Source organism: Giraffa tippelskirchi, chromosome X (assembly GCF_054371585.1).
Source record: "Giraffa tippelskirchi isolate mGirTip1 chromosome X, T2T-mGirTip1v1.2.pri, whole genome shotgun sequence".
NCBI lineage: Eukaryota > Metazoa > Chordata > Mammalia > Artiodactyla > Giraffidae > Giraffa > Giraffa tippelskirchi.
This window is the reverse complement of record NC_137289.1, coordinates 41451924-41471580: the sequence shown is the minus strand read 5'-3', so window position 1 is coordinate 41471580 and position 19657 is coordinate 41451924. Positions and strand designations below refer to the sequence as shown.

The window sequence follows — 19657 nt, the reverse complement described above, 5'->3', positions numbered from 1 at the left end:
AACCTTGTTGGTTAAAATATATATATTTTAGAATTGGAAGAAATCAATATGTTTATACTCCTTCATTTCTCAAATTAAAAGAAAAAAAGCCTGGGTTTCTCAAAAAGGAAGTGACTTGCCTAACATTACACAGGGAACTAGTGGCTTTGTCAGTTACCCCTCTTTGTTCAAAAAATTGGAAAGGATGACAGTAAAATAACTCACCTGAAGTTTCAGAATGATACCACCATGACTGTACTGAAAGAAAGATGGGTGTGTGATTAACCAAGCGGACATCTGTCCACTCCCATCTGCCTTGTCATCAATGAAACCTCTTACAAATCATTAGACAAAATATGGTAGATCCTAGTTATCTGAGAAAAAGGAAGTGTTGCAGGAAGGGGGACCCCTTCCAGGGCCCAAAACTGGGCTCTTGTCTAACACTCGGAAATGAATTGTCTGAGGAGACACGTGCTGACAAAGCAAGAGATTTTATTGGGAAAGGGAACCCAGGTGAAGAGCAGTAGGGTAAGGGAACCCAGGAGGACAGCTCTGCCACTGGCTCAAAGTCTCAGGTTTTATGGTGATGGGATTAGTTTCCGGGTTGTTTTTAGCCAGTCATTCTGACTCAGAGTCCTTCCTGGTGGTGCATGCCTTGTTCAGCCAAGATGGATGCCAGAGAGGAGGATTCTGGGAAGGTGGTCAGACATGTGGTGTCTCCCTTTTGACCTTTTCTGAACTCTTCTGGTTGCTGGTGGCTTATTAGTTCCCTGTTCCTTACCAGGATCTCCTGTTGTAAAACAACTCATGCAAATGGTTATTATGGTGCCTGGCCAGGATGGGCCGTTTCAGTCAGTGTGCTTCCCCTAACAGAAGCACGTTATTCCTGTCAGGGATTAACATAAGGAAATAGAAATAAACATGTTCTTGCATGTTAGATTTTTGGTTTTTATTTAAATTGCTGCTTAAAAGGTATTAATTGCAAACCAGGCTACCAAGAAAATGTCTGTATGAATTTTGGAGAAGAATATATATATATATATATATGGCAGAAAAGAGTCCCTAAATTATATCTAAACTTCACACATTAAAATTAAATATATATTAACTGATCTTGTTTCTCTTGAGTATTTCAAAACTAAGTTACTAGATTTTTATACTTCTTAGATTGTAGTAAGGTATTTTCCTGCATCTATAAAAAGACCGGTATATCATAGAGATAAGTAACTTCATATAAGCAAAGTGCTTAAAATTGTACCTGGTATATAGCAAAAACTATAGAAGTGTTAGTTGTTGGTAGTTATTTCTATTTATTAAATGGGCAGTGTTCTCTTCCTATTATTACTAAGTTTAGGCCTACAACAGATTCCCAAAAAGTAAAAACTCAAACCTACTATATTGGAAACAAACCTCAAACGCTGGAAGCCAGTCATATTTTTTTGCAATTCTTTCTGAAATCTTTGCTTCTTAAACTCCTATGTCTCTGCATTGCTTTGGTTTGGCCACTAGTGTTGATCTAGGAAGGTGATGACACTTTTAAAAGGGATACAGGACATATATGTTCCATAAAAGAGACTGGAAAAATGTATAGAACCAGAGAGAGCAGTGTACACCAGGACTTTGTTCATACATGATAAAGCAAGTCCCTCCTCCTGGAGGGAAAACAGCATGAAACAGTGAGCTCGTTAGTATCACAACAGGCAGCTTTGAAAAGATTCATTGACAACTCTCCAGCACAGTAGTTGGCCTGGTGTTTTCTCTGATTTCAGAGATTCTTGTTAAGCCAAGGCTTATACTCAAACTGCCTTATCATCCACTGGAGAGATTTCTTTACTAGAAAAGAAAGTGTTCATTCTCACGTGGTGAATCCGCTGAACAAATACATAAATCTTCAGTCATCTCCTATCTTTTAACATTTGTTTAAAATCTAAAGAACAGAGGAAAATACTATGAAACTGCAAATTTGCACTCGGCTGGAAGAATTTATTTAAAGATATTTAGAAAAGCAAGGTCATGTAAATTTTGTAAGACAATTGAAAATGTAACTAATTTAATTGCATCTTTGCATTCAACATGTCATTCCCAAGCATCAAGGGTTTAAGTAGAGCTATGTAAGTAATAGAATATTGTAAAGCAGAGATTCTTTTTTTAAATGATTATTATTTATATTACTCCTCTTTTGCATGATGTACACAAATTTGGATTTTTTCAGCTGAAATTGTGATCACGGAAGCAACCTAATTTTAGAAGGTAATGATACTTAAGACAGAAATAATTGTAATAAGCAAAATAAGTTTTCATATGTCATTCTGAGGCGGTAACTCCAAAGCAGTCACATTGGGAGCTTTTTTGTCATTCCAGTGATTTATAGTATCTCAGTCTTGAGGAAAAGACTTAGATTTTGGATTTTAATTTACTAGACACTGTTCTACTAAATGAAGTAGAGTTCAGAATGAGGTGGGATAGTGAAGATTGCTTTTTCACTGAGCTGATGGATAGTTACCAAAGAGGGACCTGTTTGAACAAAATGTATCACAATGAAAACTGCTACATTCCCAAGCCACCATTTGTTGTATAACCTTGGCTTGGATGTTAAAGTGAAATAAATGAAATTCCAGTTGGTTGGAATCAGAGTGTGAGTAAAAATGATTTTAATAATTTGAAAATTACCCAGAGTGCATGAGTCAGATCCACACTATTGATACTTAATAGGAGTCAGTATAATGGCCAGAGAGGAGGAAGAGTGATTTCATTGGTAGTCAGTATGTGTGTGTCTATATATTATACATAAATAGATGGAGGTGCGCGCGCGGGCACACACACACACACACACACACACACACACCCATTCTAAAAGTTCACCTCTGAAATTACAGACATAGCACAAAATCGCAGCTATGCAAAGTGAATAAGCTTGATTTTGTAAAACTTCATGCTTACCATTTTCCTAAATAAAATTGGGTTTATAAGTCCAAGGAAGGCCAGGATTTAAGGATGGTAACAGGAAAAGATAACTTTGTGACAGAGTTGCAGCAACTTTCCTACTGGTTACAAAAGTCACTCTCTCTCCATCAATTAATTACAAAAAGGTGTTCTCCTGGAAAGACTAAATGTGAAAAGACACTCGTGTTTCTGCCTGCCACAGTCTTGCACAAGACCCCACGCCTGCTTAGGGGAGCGTGGGCTGCATTTCAGCTTCTGCTCATGCCTGCTCTCACAGACACAGCCTGAACTGCTAGATATCACCACTCTGTTCTGTGACCTTCACATATAGGCTACCCCTCCTGAGGTGTGTGTACAAGTATGTACATGTCAATAATGCTAAAGGCCTTTGGGTTATCTTCTATTTGCTCAGTGACTTTTCCATTAGGGCTCTAAGTTTCCTTCAATAAGCCTGTTGTGTTCCAAACACCTTTTAAATGAGTTTTTATGAAAATACTACATCTTGCTCTTGTTTTTCTGGTGGTGGCTAATTTAGCCATGCACATTGATAGCTCAGGAACACATTGGAGGTTAGGTAAGTTCCAGTATTTCAGACTTAACATAGGCAGAACTTTGGAATGTCCAGTCATTCAGTCAATTGGTTCGAGTAGGGTGTGAAATTTGCTTTGTCCCATCCTGCTTTTGTGCCTTATTGTGAAAAGAAAATCACCAAAAAGCCTCTTTTCTGGGTGTATTCATCTTCTGCTGCCAACTAAGCATATTTCCCCCCTTATTATTCTGTTCTAGCTGTTACCAAGCTACCCCAGGATAAGAAATAGTTTTTTTGGTTGAGCTATAAAATTTCCATATTTCTTTGCACTGTGTATTGTGCTTAAAGAAGGGGGAAATCCTTCAGTCTTTTCTTTGCAGGAAAAGAACAGAGTCTTCCTTGTTCTAGAAAATTAACAGTTTTACCTATGCCTTTGAACTACACTAGTGTTTGGCTTAAAGCAGATTTCAATGCATGTGGCATTTGATGTTTTTGACAAGTGTGTACAGTTGATTTCTGGTGCTTCATTTTTGGTAGCAGTATTGAAGTACTTGTTTAGCATTTTAAAAACTCAAAGCTTAGTTTGCCTTATCTTTTAACACTCATCACCTGTGGGGAGAATGTAGGTTACCAGCATATAAAAGAAGATCAATATTCTTATAGTTGTGCCAGATTGAAAATTGTGAATCTGCAACATGTTTTCATTAATAGATTTTCCAAGAGGTAAAAAGCAGTGATATAGCCAAAACCTTCCACAAAGCCATCAACAGGAAAGAAGGGATTTGTGCTCTTGGAGGAACTTCAGAGCTGTCCAGTGAAGGAACGCAGCATTCTTACTCAGGTAATGGTTAACACAGTGAACAACATATGGTGCCTGCTGTAATATCAAGGAGAAGCTCTAGAAAAACCCTGCCTCCTAGGTAAGAATACAGTTGAAGTTGTTGTGATCTGTAGTTGGACTGGGGCTAATACTTGCCATAAGAGCATTACAGGTATTTATTATATAACTTTGTTAGCTTGTAAGAGCCATGATACAATATGTGCACAATATTGATATGATGCAACACATGATACAATAATAGGCTTTATTATAGCAGTGTGTGCTAAGTCGCTTCAGTTGTGTCTGACTCTTTTGCGACCCTATAGACTGTAGCTCCCCTGTCCATGGGATTCTCTAGGCAACAATACTGGAGTGGGTTGCCATGCCCTCCTCCAGGGGATCTTCCTGACCCAGGGATGGAACCCACATCTCTTTTGTCTCCTGCATCAGTAGGTAGGTTCTTTACCCCTAGCACCATCTGTGGTAATATAAATAGAATTTTTAAAGAATTTTGTAACTAACTTCTAAGAATTTTGTAATTTCTGTAAATATCAGTTGACCTTGCTCTATTTCTTTGTTAATTTTATAGCTCCTAAGAACTATTGTGTTGCATTCAATTGTTTGGGTTTCCAAAGAGGATAACACAGGCTTATGACACACTGACTGCAGTGCTCATGAACAGCTATTTCAGGCTTTAAAGTCAAATATTTAACCTAGAGAATAAACTAATGTCTTATTCCACATAATTTTAGAGGAAGAAAAATATGCTTTTGTTAACTGGATAAACAAAGCTTTGGAAAATGATCCAGATTGCCGACACGTCATACCAATGAACCCAAATACTGATGACCTGTTCAAAGCTGTTGGTGATGGAATTGTGCTTTGGTAAGATTTCCAAGAATAGTCTTCCATGTAATTGATACAGTCGTTTCTGGATGCCTGACAGATTCTTCTTGGGGAAAAACTAGAATTGAAAATTGTCTAGGTTCTGTCCATTTCATCTTTATGTCTGTCTGTGAAAGTGCCACCAAAGGTGAATCTAAACCTCAGTCATTTATACTGGACACCTCTTCCTAGAGGAGCTTTCAGCTTCCAGTTTCTTCTCATCACTGAGCAAGCTAAGCATTTCAACTTCGTTAATCCTTTTATGTCAGCATCTCTTTATTCTCAAGTACCATAAATTCCAAAAGAGAAAAACAGGCCACTTGTCACTTTTCAATCTCCAATTACTTATTTCTGAAACATATGTTTGTCACTGCTGCTGCCCTAGACCCAACAGTGTCTCAGCCAGAAAGGTGAAAGATTATCAACAGCTGTCAATAGATTTACCTCTTTTTTGAGGTAGTGGAACACAGTGGTTAACAGCATGCTCTACAATCAGTTTGCCTGGTTCCTTTTCAGGCTCTGCCTCTCAGTAGCTGCGCAACTGTAATCAAGACACTGACCCCTTTGAACTCTCCTACACTATTGGTGGGAATGTAAATTGGTGCAGCCACTATAGGAAAAAGTATGGAGGTTCCTTAAAAAACTAAAAATAGAGTAACCATATGATCCGGCAATCCCACTCTTGGGCATATGTCTGGAGAAAACTAAAAGTAAAACAGATACATGCACCCCAGTGTTCATAGCAGCACTGTTTTACAATAGCCAAGATACAGAAATCACCTAAATGTCAGTCGACAGGGGGTGGATAAAAAAGATGAATGGAATACTACTCAGCCATGAAAAGAATGAAATTACGCCATTTGCAGCAACATGAATGGACCTAGAGATTATCATACTAAGTGAAGTCAAAGAAAGTCAAGTACTACATGATATCACTTACATGTGAAATCTGAAAAAAATGAACTTATTTATAAAACTAACAGACTCAAGGATATAGAAAACAAGCTTATGGTTACCTAAGGGGAAAGGGGGGATGGTAAATTAGGAGTTTTGCATTAGCAGACACACACTATATATAAAGTACACTATATATAAAATAAGGTCCTACTGTATATCATAAGGAACCATATTTAATATCCTGTAATAAACCGTGTGTGTGTGTGTTCATTTGCATCTGACTCTGTGACCCCATGGACTGTAGCCTACCAGGTTCCTCTGTCCATGAAATTCTCCAGGCAAGAATACTGGAGTGGGTTGCCATTTCCTTCTCTAGTAACAAACCATAGTTCAGTTCAGTTCAGTTCATTTGCTCAGTCGGGTCTGACTCTTTGTGACCCCATGAATCGCAGCACGCCAGGCCTCCCTGTCCATCACCAACTCCCGGAGTCTACCCAAACCCATGTCCATTGAGTCAGTGATGCCATCCAGCCATCTCATCCTCTGTCGTCCCCTTCTCCTCCTGCCCCCAATCCTTCCCAGCATCAGGGTCATTTCCAATGAGTCAACTCTTCACATGAGGTGGCCAAAGTATTGAAGTTTCAGCTTCAACATCAGTACTTCCAATGAACACCCAGGACTGATCTCCTTTAGGATTGACTGGTTGGATATCCTTGCAGTCCAAGGGACTCTCAAGAGTCTTCTCCAACACCACAGTTCAAAAGCATCAATTCTTCGGCGCTCAGCTTTCTTTACAGTCCAACTCTCACATCCATACATGACCACTGGAAAAAACCATAGCCTTGACTAGACGGACTTTTGTTGGCAAAGTAATGTCTCTGCTTTTCAATATGCTATCTAGGTTGGTCATAACCTTCCTTCCAAGGAATAAGCATCTTTTAATTTCATGGCTGCAATCACCTTCAGCAGTGATTTTGGAGCCCCCAAAAATAAAGTCTGACACTATTTCCACTGTTTCCCCATCTATTTCCCATGAGGTGATACAACCAGATGCCATGATCTCAGTTTTCTGAATGTTGAGCTTTAAGCCAACTTTTTCACTCTCCTCTTTCACTTTCATCAAGAGGCTCTTTAGTTCTTTGCTTTCTGCCATAAGGGTGGTGTCATCTACATATATCTGAGGTTATTGATATTTCTCTCAGCAATCTTGATTCCAGCTTATGTTTCTTCCAGCCCAGCGTTTCTCAAGATGTACTCTGCATATTAGTTAAATAAGAAGGGTGACAATATACAGCCTTGACATACTCCTTTTCCTATTTGGAACCAGTCTGTTGTTCCATGTCCAGTTCTAACTGTTGCTTCCTGACCTGCATACAGGATTCTCAAGAGACAGGTCAGATGGTCTGGTATTCCCATCTCTTTCAGAATTTTCCACAGTTTATTGTGATCCACACAAAGGCTTTGGCATAGTCAATAAAGCAGAAATAGATGTTCTTCTGGAACTCTCTTGCTTTTTCGATGATCCAGCAGATGTTGGCAATTTGATCTCTGGTTCCTCTGCCTTTTCTAAAACCAGCTCAAATATCTGGAAGTTCACGGTTCACGTATTGCTGAAGCCTGGCTTGGAGAATTTTGAGCATTACTTTACTGGTGTGTGAGATGAGTGCAATTGTGCGGTAATTGGAGCATTCTTTGGCATTGCCTTTCTTTGGGATTGAAATGAAAACTGACCTTTTCCATAGTAGGGAAGAAGTATTAAAAAAAAAAGGTACTTGACTGCTTTGCATTTCAGGATCCATCCATTATGATCCCCATATTATTGTGCTTGCTCAGAAATTTGTTGTGAGCATTGAGTAAGTACATATTGGAACACTTAGAACAGTACAGTGGGTATATTTCTGATGACAGTGTACAATATATAAAATTTGTTTTTTTCCAATACGGTCATTTTGGTTATTTAAAAAGATGATTTCTAAAAATGTGAGATACCCTTTTACTTGCCACTTATAGGCTGTAAAGAAATAATTTCCCATATATTTTAATAGAGAGACTCATATGATACTATTTATTTAATATTTAAATTTTGCATGGAAATAAGCACGGTTTTCTCTATGCAAAATAACTTGTTTTAGGACAGTAGTATAAACATCTAAAATGTTAGAGTCTAACTCCAAATTTTACCAAATGAGGTTGTTCTAAGTCAGATCCTGCCCTAATTAATACAACTTTTCTTTCTATCGATATTATCACTGTATTTTCAGCACCAAATATGGTACCTGGTGCATCATCTGCTACTGCTACTGCTAAGTCGCGTCAGTCGTGTCCGACTCTGTGCGACCTCATAGACGGCAGCCCACCAGGCTCCCCTGTCCCTGGGATTCTCCAGGCAAGAGTACTGGAGTGGGTTGCCATTTCCTTCTCCAGGGCATGAAAGTGAAAAGTGAAAGTGGAGTCGCTCAGTCGTGTCCGACTCAGTGACCCCATGGACTGCAGCCCGCCAGGCTCCTCCATCCATGGGATTTTCCAGGCAAGAGTACTGGAGTGGGGTGCCATTGCCTTCTCCAGGTGCATCATCTAGGTACTCAATAAATATTTGGTGAATGAAAGAATCTCATGCTCAACTAATTTTCAGTCTTTGTAGATGAAATCATTTTAATTATACATTATATAATCTAACAGAGAGATTCAGTTCCAATGTGGGATATTATCTGTTTTTAACACTTACTCAACAAAGTTTTTAATATCCAAGTAATTCATTCTTCTAAAAGAATGTGAGAAGTACAAAACATTAAATAAGAAAATATGCCCCAATCCCCAACTCAGAAATATTCAACTACTATAAGCACTTTGGTCTTTCCTTTATTTGCATTTTTATATGTATGGTTTTTTGATCAACCTGACTAAAGTCATACATTGCTTTTTTTTCAGATTACATGAGATAGATATTATAATAAGCCTTAAAATATTTGTGAATATTTATGGATTATTTAAAAAATAAGTCAACTTATTTTAAAATTTCTGTTTCAGTAAAATGATCAACCTTTCAGTTCCTGATACAATTGATGAGAGAGCAATCAACAAGAAGAAACTCACACCATTCATCATTCAGGTATGCACTCTTCTCCTCTCCTTCCATGAAACTATTATTTGAGGACCTGTTTTACAGACTGAAGGCTCTGCATTTTGCATTGTCTCATTTAATTCTTACAACAGCTCTGAGTTGAGGATTATTTTCCAGATTTCATAGAAGCTGAGATGCAGAAAGATTTCAGAGCTGTACCAAGGTTAATAGTGCTGGAACTAAAGTTCAAATCCAGGTGTAACTGCAAAGCCCTATATTCTTTTCATTACATTTTGCGTTCAAACATACAGAAATAAGCAAGCATGTTTAAGCTCTTAGTTAATTAGCATGCTTGAAGAATAGAAGGCTTTTATTTTCCATCTCGTATTAGGGCGTTATATAGCAGTATTTCCTCATGCAAGGCCATCTCTTGGGATGAGGAGATTCAGAACTTCTAGAACTCTCATGTGTATTCAGTAGACCTCTCATTTAGGCATTTTAAAAAATTCAACACATAACCCACATGGATATACTTACTCTAGTAACTCAGCCTTTTCCTTTAGGGTCGGTATCTTTCAATCGAGGCTAACTAAAAATGCTGTTAACTTGCCTTGGAAATCTGGAAAAGACTATAAAAATGAGGATAGATTTGTTTTAGCTATGCTTTTAACACCAAAGCTTGGATATTACTTTCTGTGGATCATGTATGGGTAAACTTAATACATAATGTCATTACTGAGTGTTATTTCAGTGAAGGGAGAAAAAGACTGTAAAAAAACAGAAAGGTCAAGAAGCAAGTGTTATAAATTGGCTGTCTTGCAGGAAAACTTGAACTTGGCACTGAATTCAGCTTCTGCCATTGGATGTCATGTTGTGAACATTGGTGCAGAGGATTTGAGGGCTGGGAAGCCTCACCTGGTTTTGGGACTGCTGTGGCAGATCATTAAGATCGGTTTGTTTGCTGACATTGAATTAAGCAGGAATGAAGGTAATGAAACACAGTCATGATCTTGAAAATTGTTTATTGGTTATTTTTTTCTAGTCATGCAGACTGTCATGCTTTCACCTAATTGAGGTGATTAGATGATAATTAGAATTAACAGAAGGTAATGTTATAGTGTTATTCAGGAAAACAGCCTAATTATAACTTTCTTCTTTAGTAGTAATTAACATTTGTCTGGCTCTTTAGAATTCATTTCACAATAAAGACATGAAAACCCAGAGAGTTTAAGGAATTTGTGCAAAGTTCTTTTCTGCTCTACTCACATAGTCCCCACCCCATTACCACCCTCAGGCACACCATCTCCTATTAATTTTAATACCTTTTCTATTCTATTATAGATTTAAGACTCTTCAAAAATATTCTAACCTGCCCTTGATGGTCTCATATTTCCTGAATTAGCAGAAGCACCGTTTTTATAGCATAGGGTTTGATATCACATCATAGACTTGTAGAATGTGTAAGCATATGTGATACAATTGTCCTAAGGTCCTAGGAAGTGCTACACTGTCCTCTCCTTTTGAAGTTTAAAATATTAAGCATCACTCCAAATATTCACGTTTTTTTCCGGAAATCACCATATCAATCTTCAGTTACTTTGGGGGAAGAATATATATTGGGAGTTCTCAGTATTTCAGGGTCTCACAATACCTGTCAACAGTCCTATTCTGCACATTTATCCAAGACTTTATGATACTTAAAATTTTCAGTCCACTCAAAGTGGGCTGTATTTAAACAAATAAAATTTTTCTAGTTGCTAGCCTCTTCAGAGCAGTGTTTATCTTGTTAGAGTTAAAGTCCATTGAACAAGGAAAGGAAGACAACAAAATTAAACTACATTGGCTCATGTAATAAGTCAAATGATTTATCTCTGACAAGGTCTCAGGTGCAGGGAGGTCAGGCTGTTTAATCCTTTCCAGCCTTTTGACTTGGAGATGGAGAGCATGAGGAGGTTTCTGTACAAGTGACAATGTTGCCTCTGCCTTTACTTAAATCCCTCAGTGCCAGAGTGACATGGTGTGAAGTGGAGTCTATGAAAGATGAAGTTTGCCCATTAGAGATATTACTTAGACCTCTTTGGAAGTCAGGCAGTTTTAGTCTTCTTGTTCAGTGTAAATCTCCTTTTATCCTATGGGAGGGAATTATTGCATAAGGACTATACAACTTCTCCATAAAAACAGTACCTAAATTTAGACAATTCTCTGTGCAGATGCCCAAGCTTCTACCTCTTATCTCTGGGGATATTTAACCAAAAACCCTTGGCTTCTTCTGCACATTTAATTCAATAACAAAAAAGTGTTGAGGAACCTTTACATATTAGGTGCTATAGACAATGTAAAGTTGAATTCTTTTTCTTTAAAAACAGGTATGGCAAAAGCCACTACAATATTGTAAAGTAATTAGCCTCCAATTAAATTAATTTAAAAAACCAGGTTTAACATTTCAAGAGTTAGTTATGCTTAAATATAAATACCATAGGGTTTGAATACTCTTTAAATCAAAAGGCTCCAAAGTTTTAAACATACTCCCCCAAGCCTCTGATTTTAATATTATTTAAGAATAGTTTATGTAAATATATGACATAATGTAACAATGTTCAACTTAAAGCTAGAACTTACTTGGTATTTGGAATGTGATGAATAATCAAGATGTTAAAATATGTAATGCTGTGTATTCTTGTAATTAAGTGTTTCTATCTGTATCATCTTATAACTCATTATATACTTTCATTTATCTTTATTATTAGACTGTGAGTACCTGAAAACCAGGAACTAGGTCACAGTACTTTTTGTACCTCTGTTACTTACTTAACAGAGTGTCAAAAGACTCAATAAACATGTAATGACTGTTACCATATAATGTATCGGTTGGGTTTTTCTTTTTTTCCTTTGTAGCCTTGGCTGCTTTACTTCGAGATGGTGAGACTTTGGAGGAGCTTATGAAATTATCTCCAGAAGAGCTTCTGCTTAGATGGGCAAATTTTCATTTGGAAAACTCAGGCTGGCAGAAAATCAACAATTTTAGTGCTGACATCAAGGTAACTGTTTAGTTAAATACTTCAGTTCAGTTCAGCTGCTCAGTTGTGTCCGACTCCTTGTGACCCCATGAGCCGCAGCACGCCAGGCCTCCCTGTCCATCACCAACTCCCAGAATCCACCCAAACCCATGTCCATTCAGTCGGTGAAGCCATCCAACCATCTCATCCTCTGTCGTCCCCTTCTCTTCCTGCCCTCAATCTTTCCCAGCATCAGGGTCTTTTCCAATGAGTTAACTCCTTGCATCAGGTGGCCAAAGTATTGGAGTTTCAGCTTCAACATCAGTCCTTCCAATGAACACCCAGGACTGATCTCCTTTAGGATGGACTGGTTGGATCTCCTTGCAGTCAAGGGACTCTCAAGAGTCTTCTCCAACACCACAGTTTAAAAGCATCAATTCTTCTGCACTCAGCTTTCTTTATAGTCCAACTCTCACATCCATACATGACCACTGGAAAAACCATAGCCTTGACTAGACGGACCTTTGTTGACAAAGCGATGTCTCTGCTTTATAATATGCTGTCTAGGTTGGTCATAACTTTCTTTCCAAGGAGTAAGCGTCTTTTAATTTCATGGCTGCAATCACCATCTGCCATGATTTTGGAGCCCAGAAAAATAAAGTCAGCCACTGTTTCCACTGTTTCCCCATCTATTTCCCATGAAGTGATGGAACCAGATGCCATGATCTTAGTTTTCTGAATGTTGGGCTTTAAGCCAACTTTTTCGCTCTCCTCTTTCACTTTCATCAAGAGGATCTTTAGTTTTTCGCTTTCTGCCATAAGGGTGGTATCATCTGCATATCTGAAGTTATTGATATTTCTCCCAGCAATCTTGATTCCAGCTTGTGCTTCCTCCAGCCCATCGTTTCTCATGATGTCCTCTGCATATAAGTTAAATAAGCAGGGTGACAATATACAGCCTTAACCGTTTAGTTAAATACTTGACAGGGACATAATAACATGGAGACTTCAGGTCAGCTTAAAGGAGGGAAAATCCTATGAGTTTATCACCCAACCTTGTTGCCTCTAGGCCCTGATGGTAGATTTCAGTAGAGAGACTGAGCCAAGTAAGAGCACCAGCACTAAGTCTAGCTTTCATTTTGTGGAAAGGGGTTTAAATATTACAGTGCTAACATTTTCTATTCTGCCTACTGTTCAACATGCTGTACGAAAAGATCGGCAGTCATGACTTCTGTTCCTAACTGCCTTTCCCAGGCCTCAGTGGATCTGTGTTAGTAAAGGCCTAGAGAGAAAGGGCCTCAGGATTCCCCATTCCCTTTCTTATTTGGCTCCTCTTCTGTCATGTGCTCCCTCCTTCAGGCATTCAGTTCTTGGGGGTAGTTATATACTCTTATGTATGTTTGTATTTCTTACCTCAACCCTGCCCCTATTTTTTAAATTTAAATATATTTTTAAAAATGTTACAATGTTATATTTGTTTCTGCCATACCACAACGCAAATCAGCCATACATTCCCCTCCCTCTCTGGCCTCCTACCCCTCTCCCCATCTCATCCCTCCAGATCATCACAGAGCACCAGACTGGGCTCCCTGTGCTACACTGCAACTTCTCACCAGCTATCCATCTTACACTCCATAGTGTGTGTGTGTGTGTGTGTGTGTGTATATATATATATATATATATATATATATATATATATATATATATATAGATGCTACTCTCTCCATTCGTCCCACTCTTTCCCTCCCCCACTGTGTCCACAAGTCCATTCTCTATATCTATGTCTCCATTCCTTCCCTGTAAATAGGTTCATCAGTGTCATTTTTCTAGATTCCATATATATGTATTAATCTACTATATTTGTTTCTCTCTTTCTGACTGACTTCACTCTCTTTAACAGGCTCTAGGTTCATCCATCTCACTAGAACTGACTCAAATTCGTTCTTTTTTATGGCTGAGTAATATTCCATGGTGTATATATACCACATCTTCTTTATCCATTCATCTGTTGATGAACATGTAGGTTGCTCCCATGTCATGGCTGTTGTAAATACTGCTGCTATGAATGTTCGGCTTCCCTCGTAGCTCAGTCGGTAGAGTCTGACTGCAATGCAGGAGACCTAGGTTCAGTCACTGGGTTGGGAAGATCCCCTGGAGAAGGAAATGGCAACCCACTCCAGTATTCTTGTCTGGAGAATCCCATGGATAGAGGAGCCTGGCAGGATACCGTCTATGCAGTCGCAAGAGTCAGACACGACTGAGTGACTAAGCACACGTGAATATTGGGGTACATGGATCCTTTTCAGGGTATATGCCCAGTAGTGAGGTTGCTGGGTCATATGGTATTTATTCCTGGTTTTTTAAGGAATCTCCATACTGTTCTCCATAATGGCTGTATCAGTTTACATTCCACCAACAGTATAGGAGGGTTTGCTTTTCTTTACATCCTTTCCAGCATTTATTGTTTGTAGAATTTTTGATGATGGCTATTCTGAATGGTGTGAGGTGATAGCTCATTGTAGTTTTGATTTGAATTTCTCTAAGGATTAATGATGTTGAGCATCTTTTCATGTGTTTCTTGGCCATCTGTATGTCTTCTTTGGAGAAATGTCTGTTTAGGTCTTTTGCCCATTTTTTGAATGCGCTGTTTGTTTTCCTAATATTGAGCTATATGAGCTACTTATATATTCTGGAGATTAATCCTTTGTCAGTTGTTTCATTTGCAATTATTTTCTCCCTTTCTGAGGGTTATCTTTTAATCTTGTTTATTGTTTCCTTTGCTGTGCAAAAGCTTTTAAGTTTAATTAGGTCTATTAGGGTTTTTTTTGTTTTTATTTTCATTACTCTAGGAGGTGGGTCACAGAGGATCTTGCTGTGATTTATGTCAAGGAGCATGCTGCCTATGTTTTCTTCTAAGCTTTATAGTTTCTGACCTGATATTTAAGTCTTTAATCCATTTTGAGTTTTTTTTTGTGTATGGTGTTAGGAAGTGTTCTAGTTTCATTCTTTTGTAGCTGTCCTGTTTCCCCAGCACTACCTATTGAAGAGGCTGTCTTTTCTCCGTTGTATATTGTTGCCTCTTTTGTCAAAGATAAGGTACCCATAGGTGTGTGTAAGCTTATCTCTGGACTTTCTATCTTGTTCCATTGGTCTATGTTTCTGTTTTTGTGCCAGTACCATACTGTCTTGATGACTGTAGATCTGTAGTATAGTCTGAAGTCAGGAATGTTGATTCCTGCAGCTCTGATTTTCTTTGTCAAGATTGCTTTGGCTTTTCAGGGTCTTTTGTGTTTCCATTAAAGTTGTAACTTATTTTGAAAAAAAAAAATTTGCAACTTATTTTGGTTCTATTTCTGTGAAAAATATTATTGGTAGTTTGATAGGGATTACATTGAATCTGTAGATTGCTTTGAGTAGTATAGTCATTTTCACAATATTTCTCCCAATCCAAGAACATGGTATATTTCTCCATCTGTTTGTGTCATATTTGATTTGTTTCATCAGTGTCTCACAGTTTTCTGCATACAGGTCTTTTGTCCCTTTAGGTAGGTTTATTCCTAGGTATTTTATTCTTTTTGTTGCAATGGTGAATGGAATTGTTTCCTTAACATCCCTTTCTGATTTGTCATTGTTAGTGTATAGGAATGCAAGGGATTTCTCTCTGTTAATTTTATATCCTACAACTATACCATATTCATTGATTAATTCTGGTAATTTTCTGGTGGAATCTTTATGGTTTTCTATGTTATCATGTCATCTGCAAATAGAGTTTTACTTCTTGTTTTCCAATCTGGATTCCTTTTATTTCTTTTTCTTTCTTCTCTGATTGCCATGGCTAGGACTTCCAAATCTAGATTGAATAATAGTGGCAAGAGTGGGCACCATTGTCTTGTTCCTAATCTTAGAAGAAATGCATTCAGTTTTTCGCTATTGAGAAGAATGCTCGCTGTGGGTTTGTCGTATATGGCCTTTATTATGTTGAGGTAGGTTCCTTCTGTGCCTACTTTTTGGAGTGTTTTTATCATGAATGGGTATTATATTTTGTCAAAAGCTTTCTCTGCATCTATTTATATGATCGTATGACTTTTATCTTTCAGTTTATTGATATGGTCAATCACATTGATTGATTTGCATATGTTGAAGAATCCTTGCATCCCTGGGATAAATCACCCTTGCTTATGGTGTATGATCCATTAATGTGCTGTTGGATTCTGGTTGCTAAAATTTTGTTGAGGATTTTTGCATCTATATTCATCAATGATATTAGCCTGTAATTTTCTTTTTTGGTGGTATCTTTGTCTGGTTTTGCTCTCAAGGTGATGGTGGCCTCATAGAATGAGTTTGGGAGTTCTCCTTCCTCTGCAATTTTCTGGAAGAATTTGAGCATGATAGGTGTTAGCTCTTCTTTAAACTTTTGGTAGAATTCACCTGTGAAGCCATCTGGCCCTGGGCCTTTGTTTGCTGAAAGATTTTTAAATCACAGTTTCAATGTTGGTGCTTGTGATTGATCCGTTTGTGATTTCTAATTCTTCCTGTTTCAGTTTTGGAAGGTTGTACTTTTCTAAGAACTTATCCATTTCCAGGTTGTTCATTTTATTGGCATATGGTTGCTCACAGTAGTCTTTTATGATCCTTTGTATTTCTGCGTTCTGTAGTAACTTCTTTTTTGTTTCTAGTTTTATTGATTTGAGTCTTCTCCCTTTTTTCCTTGATGAGTCTGGCTAGTGGGTTGTCAATTTTATATTCTCAAAGAACCAGCTTTTAGTTTTATTGATCTTTGCTATTGTTTCCTTCATGTATTTTTCATTTATATCTTTACGATTTCTGTCCTTCTACTAACTTCAGGGTTTTTTTGTGTGTGTTCTTCTTTTTCTATTTGCTTTGGCATAAAGTCTGGTTGTTTATGATGTTTTTCTCATTTCTTGAGGTAGGCTTGTATTGCTATAAACTTCCCTCTTTTGCTGCGTCCCATAGGTTTTGGGTTGTCATGTTTTCATTGTCATTTATTTCTAGGTATTTTTAATTTCCTTTTTGATGCCTTCAGTACCTGTTGGTTATTTAGAAGCAGGTTGTTTAGCTTCCATGTGTTTGTGTTTTTTTTTTTTCCTGTAATTCATATCTAGTCTCATAGCATTGTGGTTCAGAAAAAATGCTTGATACAATTTCAGTTTTCTTAAATTTCCTGATGATTGTGACTGAAGATGTGATCTGTCCTGGAGAGTGTTCCGTGTACACTTGAGAAAAAAGTGTATTCTGCTGTTTTGGAAAGGGAATCTTATTTTTAAATGAATATTGTAAAAAATTCTCCTTTGATATTTTTTTAAAAAGATATTCTGCTTTTAATAGTTTTAAAAAGAAGAGGATTTCTGGGTAATGTGAAAAGGAAGTTCCAATTTATGTTCACATTCAAATTTTCACCTAAAGCCCCTTTTTGGGGTAGTAAGTTACAGACTCTTTGGGGTCTACTCTTCACCTGTCTTTCTCAAGTGCATAGGGAGAAGGCACATACAAATTATTTCTGCACCCTTAGTAGATAGTTGTAAGTGAAAGCACTTTCACAACTGTAATGCCCTACTCCTTAGGAGATAACCTCTGTGCCACTAATGTAAGATCTGAGTTTGCGTTCCATGAATTTCTCTGCAGTGGCTTTCACTCTCACCTGATTCTCCCCATTCTTAGAATAATTTCTGGCAAGTGTATCAAACGTACATAGTTGGCTCATTGAAGATACAGCTTTCTAGGCCTCTCCCAGAGCTCTGTACTTAGCAGGTCAGAGCTTACATCTGGCCATCTCCATATTCAGCAACTTCCCTGGGGGATTAGGGTGTACACAATCCATAGGAGTTACCATGAGAAACATTCCTTTATAATCTGTTTGGACTGTCAAGGCCCAGTAATAGAAAACTACCAAAGCTGGGAAGGTGATCTTCAGATGTAACATTGATCTCAGGTGGCCTCGGCCTATAGCAGCTTGAGGCAGGGATTCTGTTCCCAGCCAGAGATTGAGGTCAGGCTACAGCCGTGAGAGAACTGAATCTTAGCCACTAGATCACGAGGGACCAGTGGGACCAAGGCCCTGGCCCATCAGCTGTGTAGAAATGAATTTCCACATAGAGACTGAGACAAGTAAAACAAGTGTTTATTAGGAGGAAAACGTATATGTGAATAGACTCACATGGGTGGGCTCAGAGAGACAGTTGCACCCTCGTGGTGGTTGAAGTCACTTTCATGGAGCATTTCTTCTGGGTTTCCCTTTGCCAGTCATCTTGCTTTGTCTGGTTCTGAGTCCGTGTTTGGTTTATCTCAGGATCCTCCCATGTGTGCATGTGTATCTCTTAGCCAAGATGGATTCTAGTGAAGAGGCCTATGGGTAGGTTGACATCACTTACTATGAGCTTGAGACAGGAGATACATGGGTCCAGGCTGAAGAGTTTCTCCCCTGTGGACAGAAATTCTATAATAGAAGAAACTCCATAAAAACTGGATGATGGAGGAGGCTGGGCCTTGCCCAGATAAGAAATAAAAGACCATATATTCCTCATTCTTGAAGTCAAGGATACCTTCCTGACTACACAGGCACAGGAAGGCTCAATGGAGGTCAAAAGGAAGGGGGCAACACCTCAATTTCTGTCTGGGAACCAAAGCCCTGCTTCAAGGCACTGTGGACTGAGGCTACCCAAAACCACCGTGATGCTACCTCTTCTATCTCTTATCTGGACAGGGCCCAGCCTGCTCCATCATCCAGCTTTTATGGAGTTTCTGCTATTACTATTATGGAGTTTCTGTCCACAGGGAGAAACTTCAGCCTGGGGCCCATGTATGTCCTGCCTCAACATGATAAAGAAACTTCACTCCAGTTCCTGTCCTCTGGTATTCCAGAGAGGCAGAATTGTACTTGACATGTGTGTTGGAGACCCTCATTAAATGTTTAGACTAATATAGTGGTTTTCAGGTTTTGTTCTGTGTAGCATCCACACAGCCTGAATTCACCCAGCCCACATCCCATATGAGCAATACCATTTTGTTTTAGGTATTGGTATTCCAAGTAAAAGTGTTCCAGTGTTGAAAGAGGTCAAGGGCTTAAAACAAAGAGAAGCTCATTTGGTTAAATATATTCAGATGATTAAGAGTTTACTGTTATTTCACCACCTCAAGTAGAAATCATTTAAAAATTTTTGTCATTTCAATTTATAATTTAATGCATTGTTAACACAACTAATCTCTTCTCCATAGGTTATGGTATATACATATTATGCTTTGTAATGATATAACCTGTTTATTTTCTCTTTCCCTATGCTTCCTGGATTTCTCCTATCCTACTTGTTTCTCGTGCTTGTTTTATCTGTCAAGCTTATTGACTTCAGTAACTCAGTGAAGGTACAGAACTAGTTATATGTTTTCTAGCATTATTATATTGATGATTTCAATAAATTGTAAAGTCATGACAAAATCCAGTTCATCCATATTCAAGGCAGACATAAGGCCAGATAGGTGGACTTTTCTGGGAAAAGGAACTGTTAAATAAGAAGATAGAGATTTGTGTCACA

At 38.1% G+C, this 19657-nt stretch overlaps 1 protein-coding gene across 2 annotated transcripts in view; it reads left to right on the top strand.

The window, feature by feature from the left end:
• The window catches only part of LOC145537088 (plastin-3-like), a 45455-nt gene that overhangs the window by 14980 nt on the left and 10818 nt on the right, over positions 1–19657 (top strand). The window contains exons 4-9 of one of the 2 annotated variants that reach the window (XM_081567697.1): positions 4163–4292; positions 5024–5156; positions 9081–9162; positions 9937–10102; positions 12010–12152; positions 19461–19487. In XM_081567697.1, the coding sequence (XP_081423823.1) occupies positions 4163–4292; positions 5024–5156; positions 9081–9162; positions 9937–10102; positions 12010–12152; positions 19461–19487 (681 nt within the window). The remainder of the gene's footprint in view (positions 1–4162; positions 4293–5023; positions 5157–9080; positions 9163–9936; positions 10103–12009; positions 12153–19460; positions 19488–19657) is intronic. The other variant, XM_081567696.1, reaches the window with a different exon arrangement.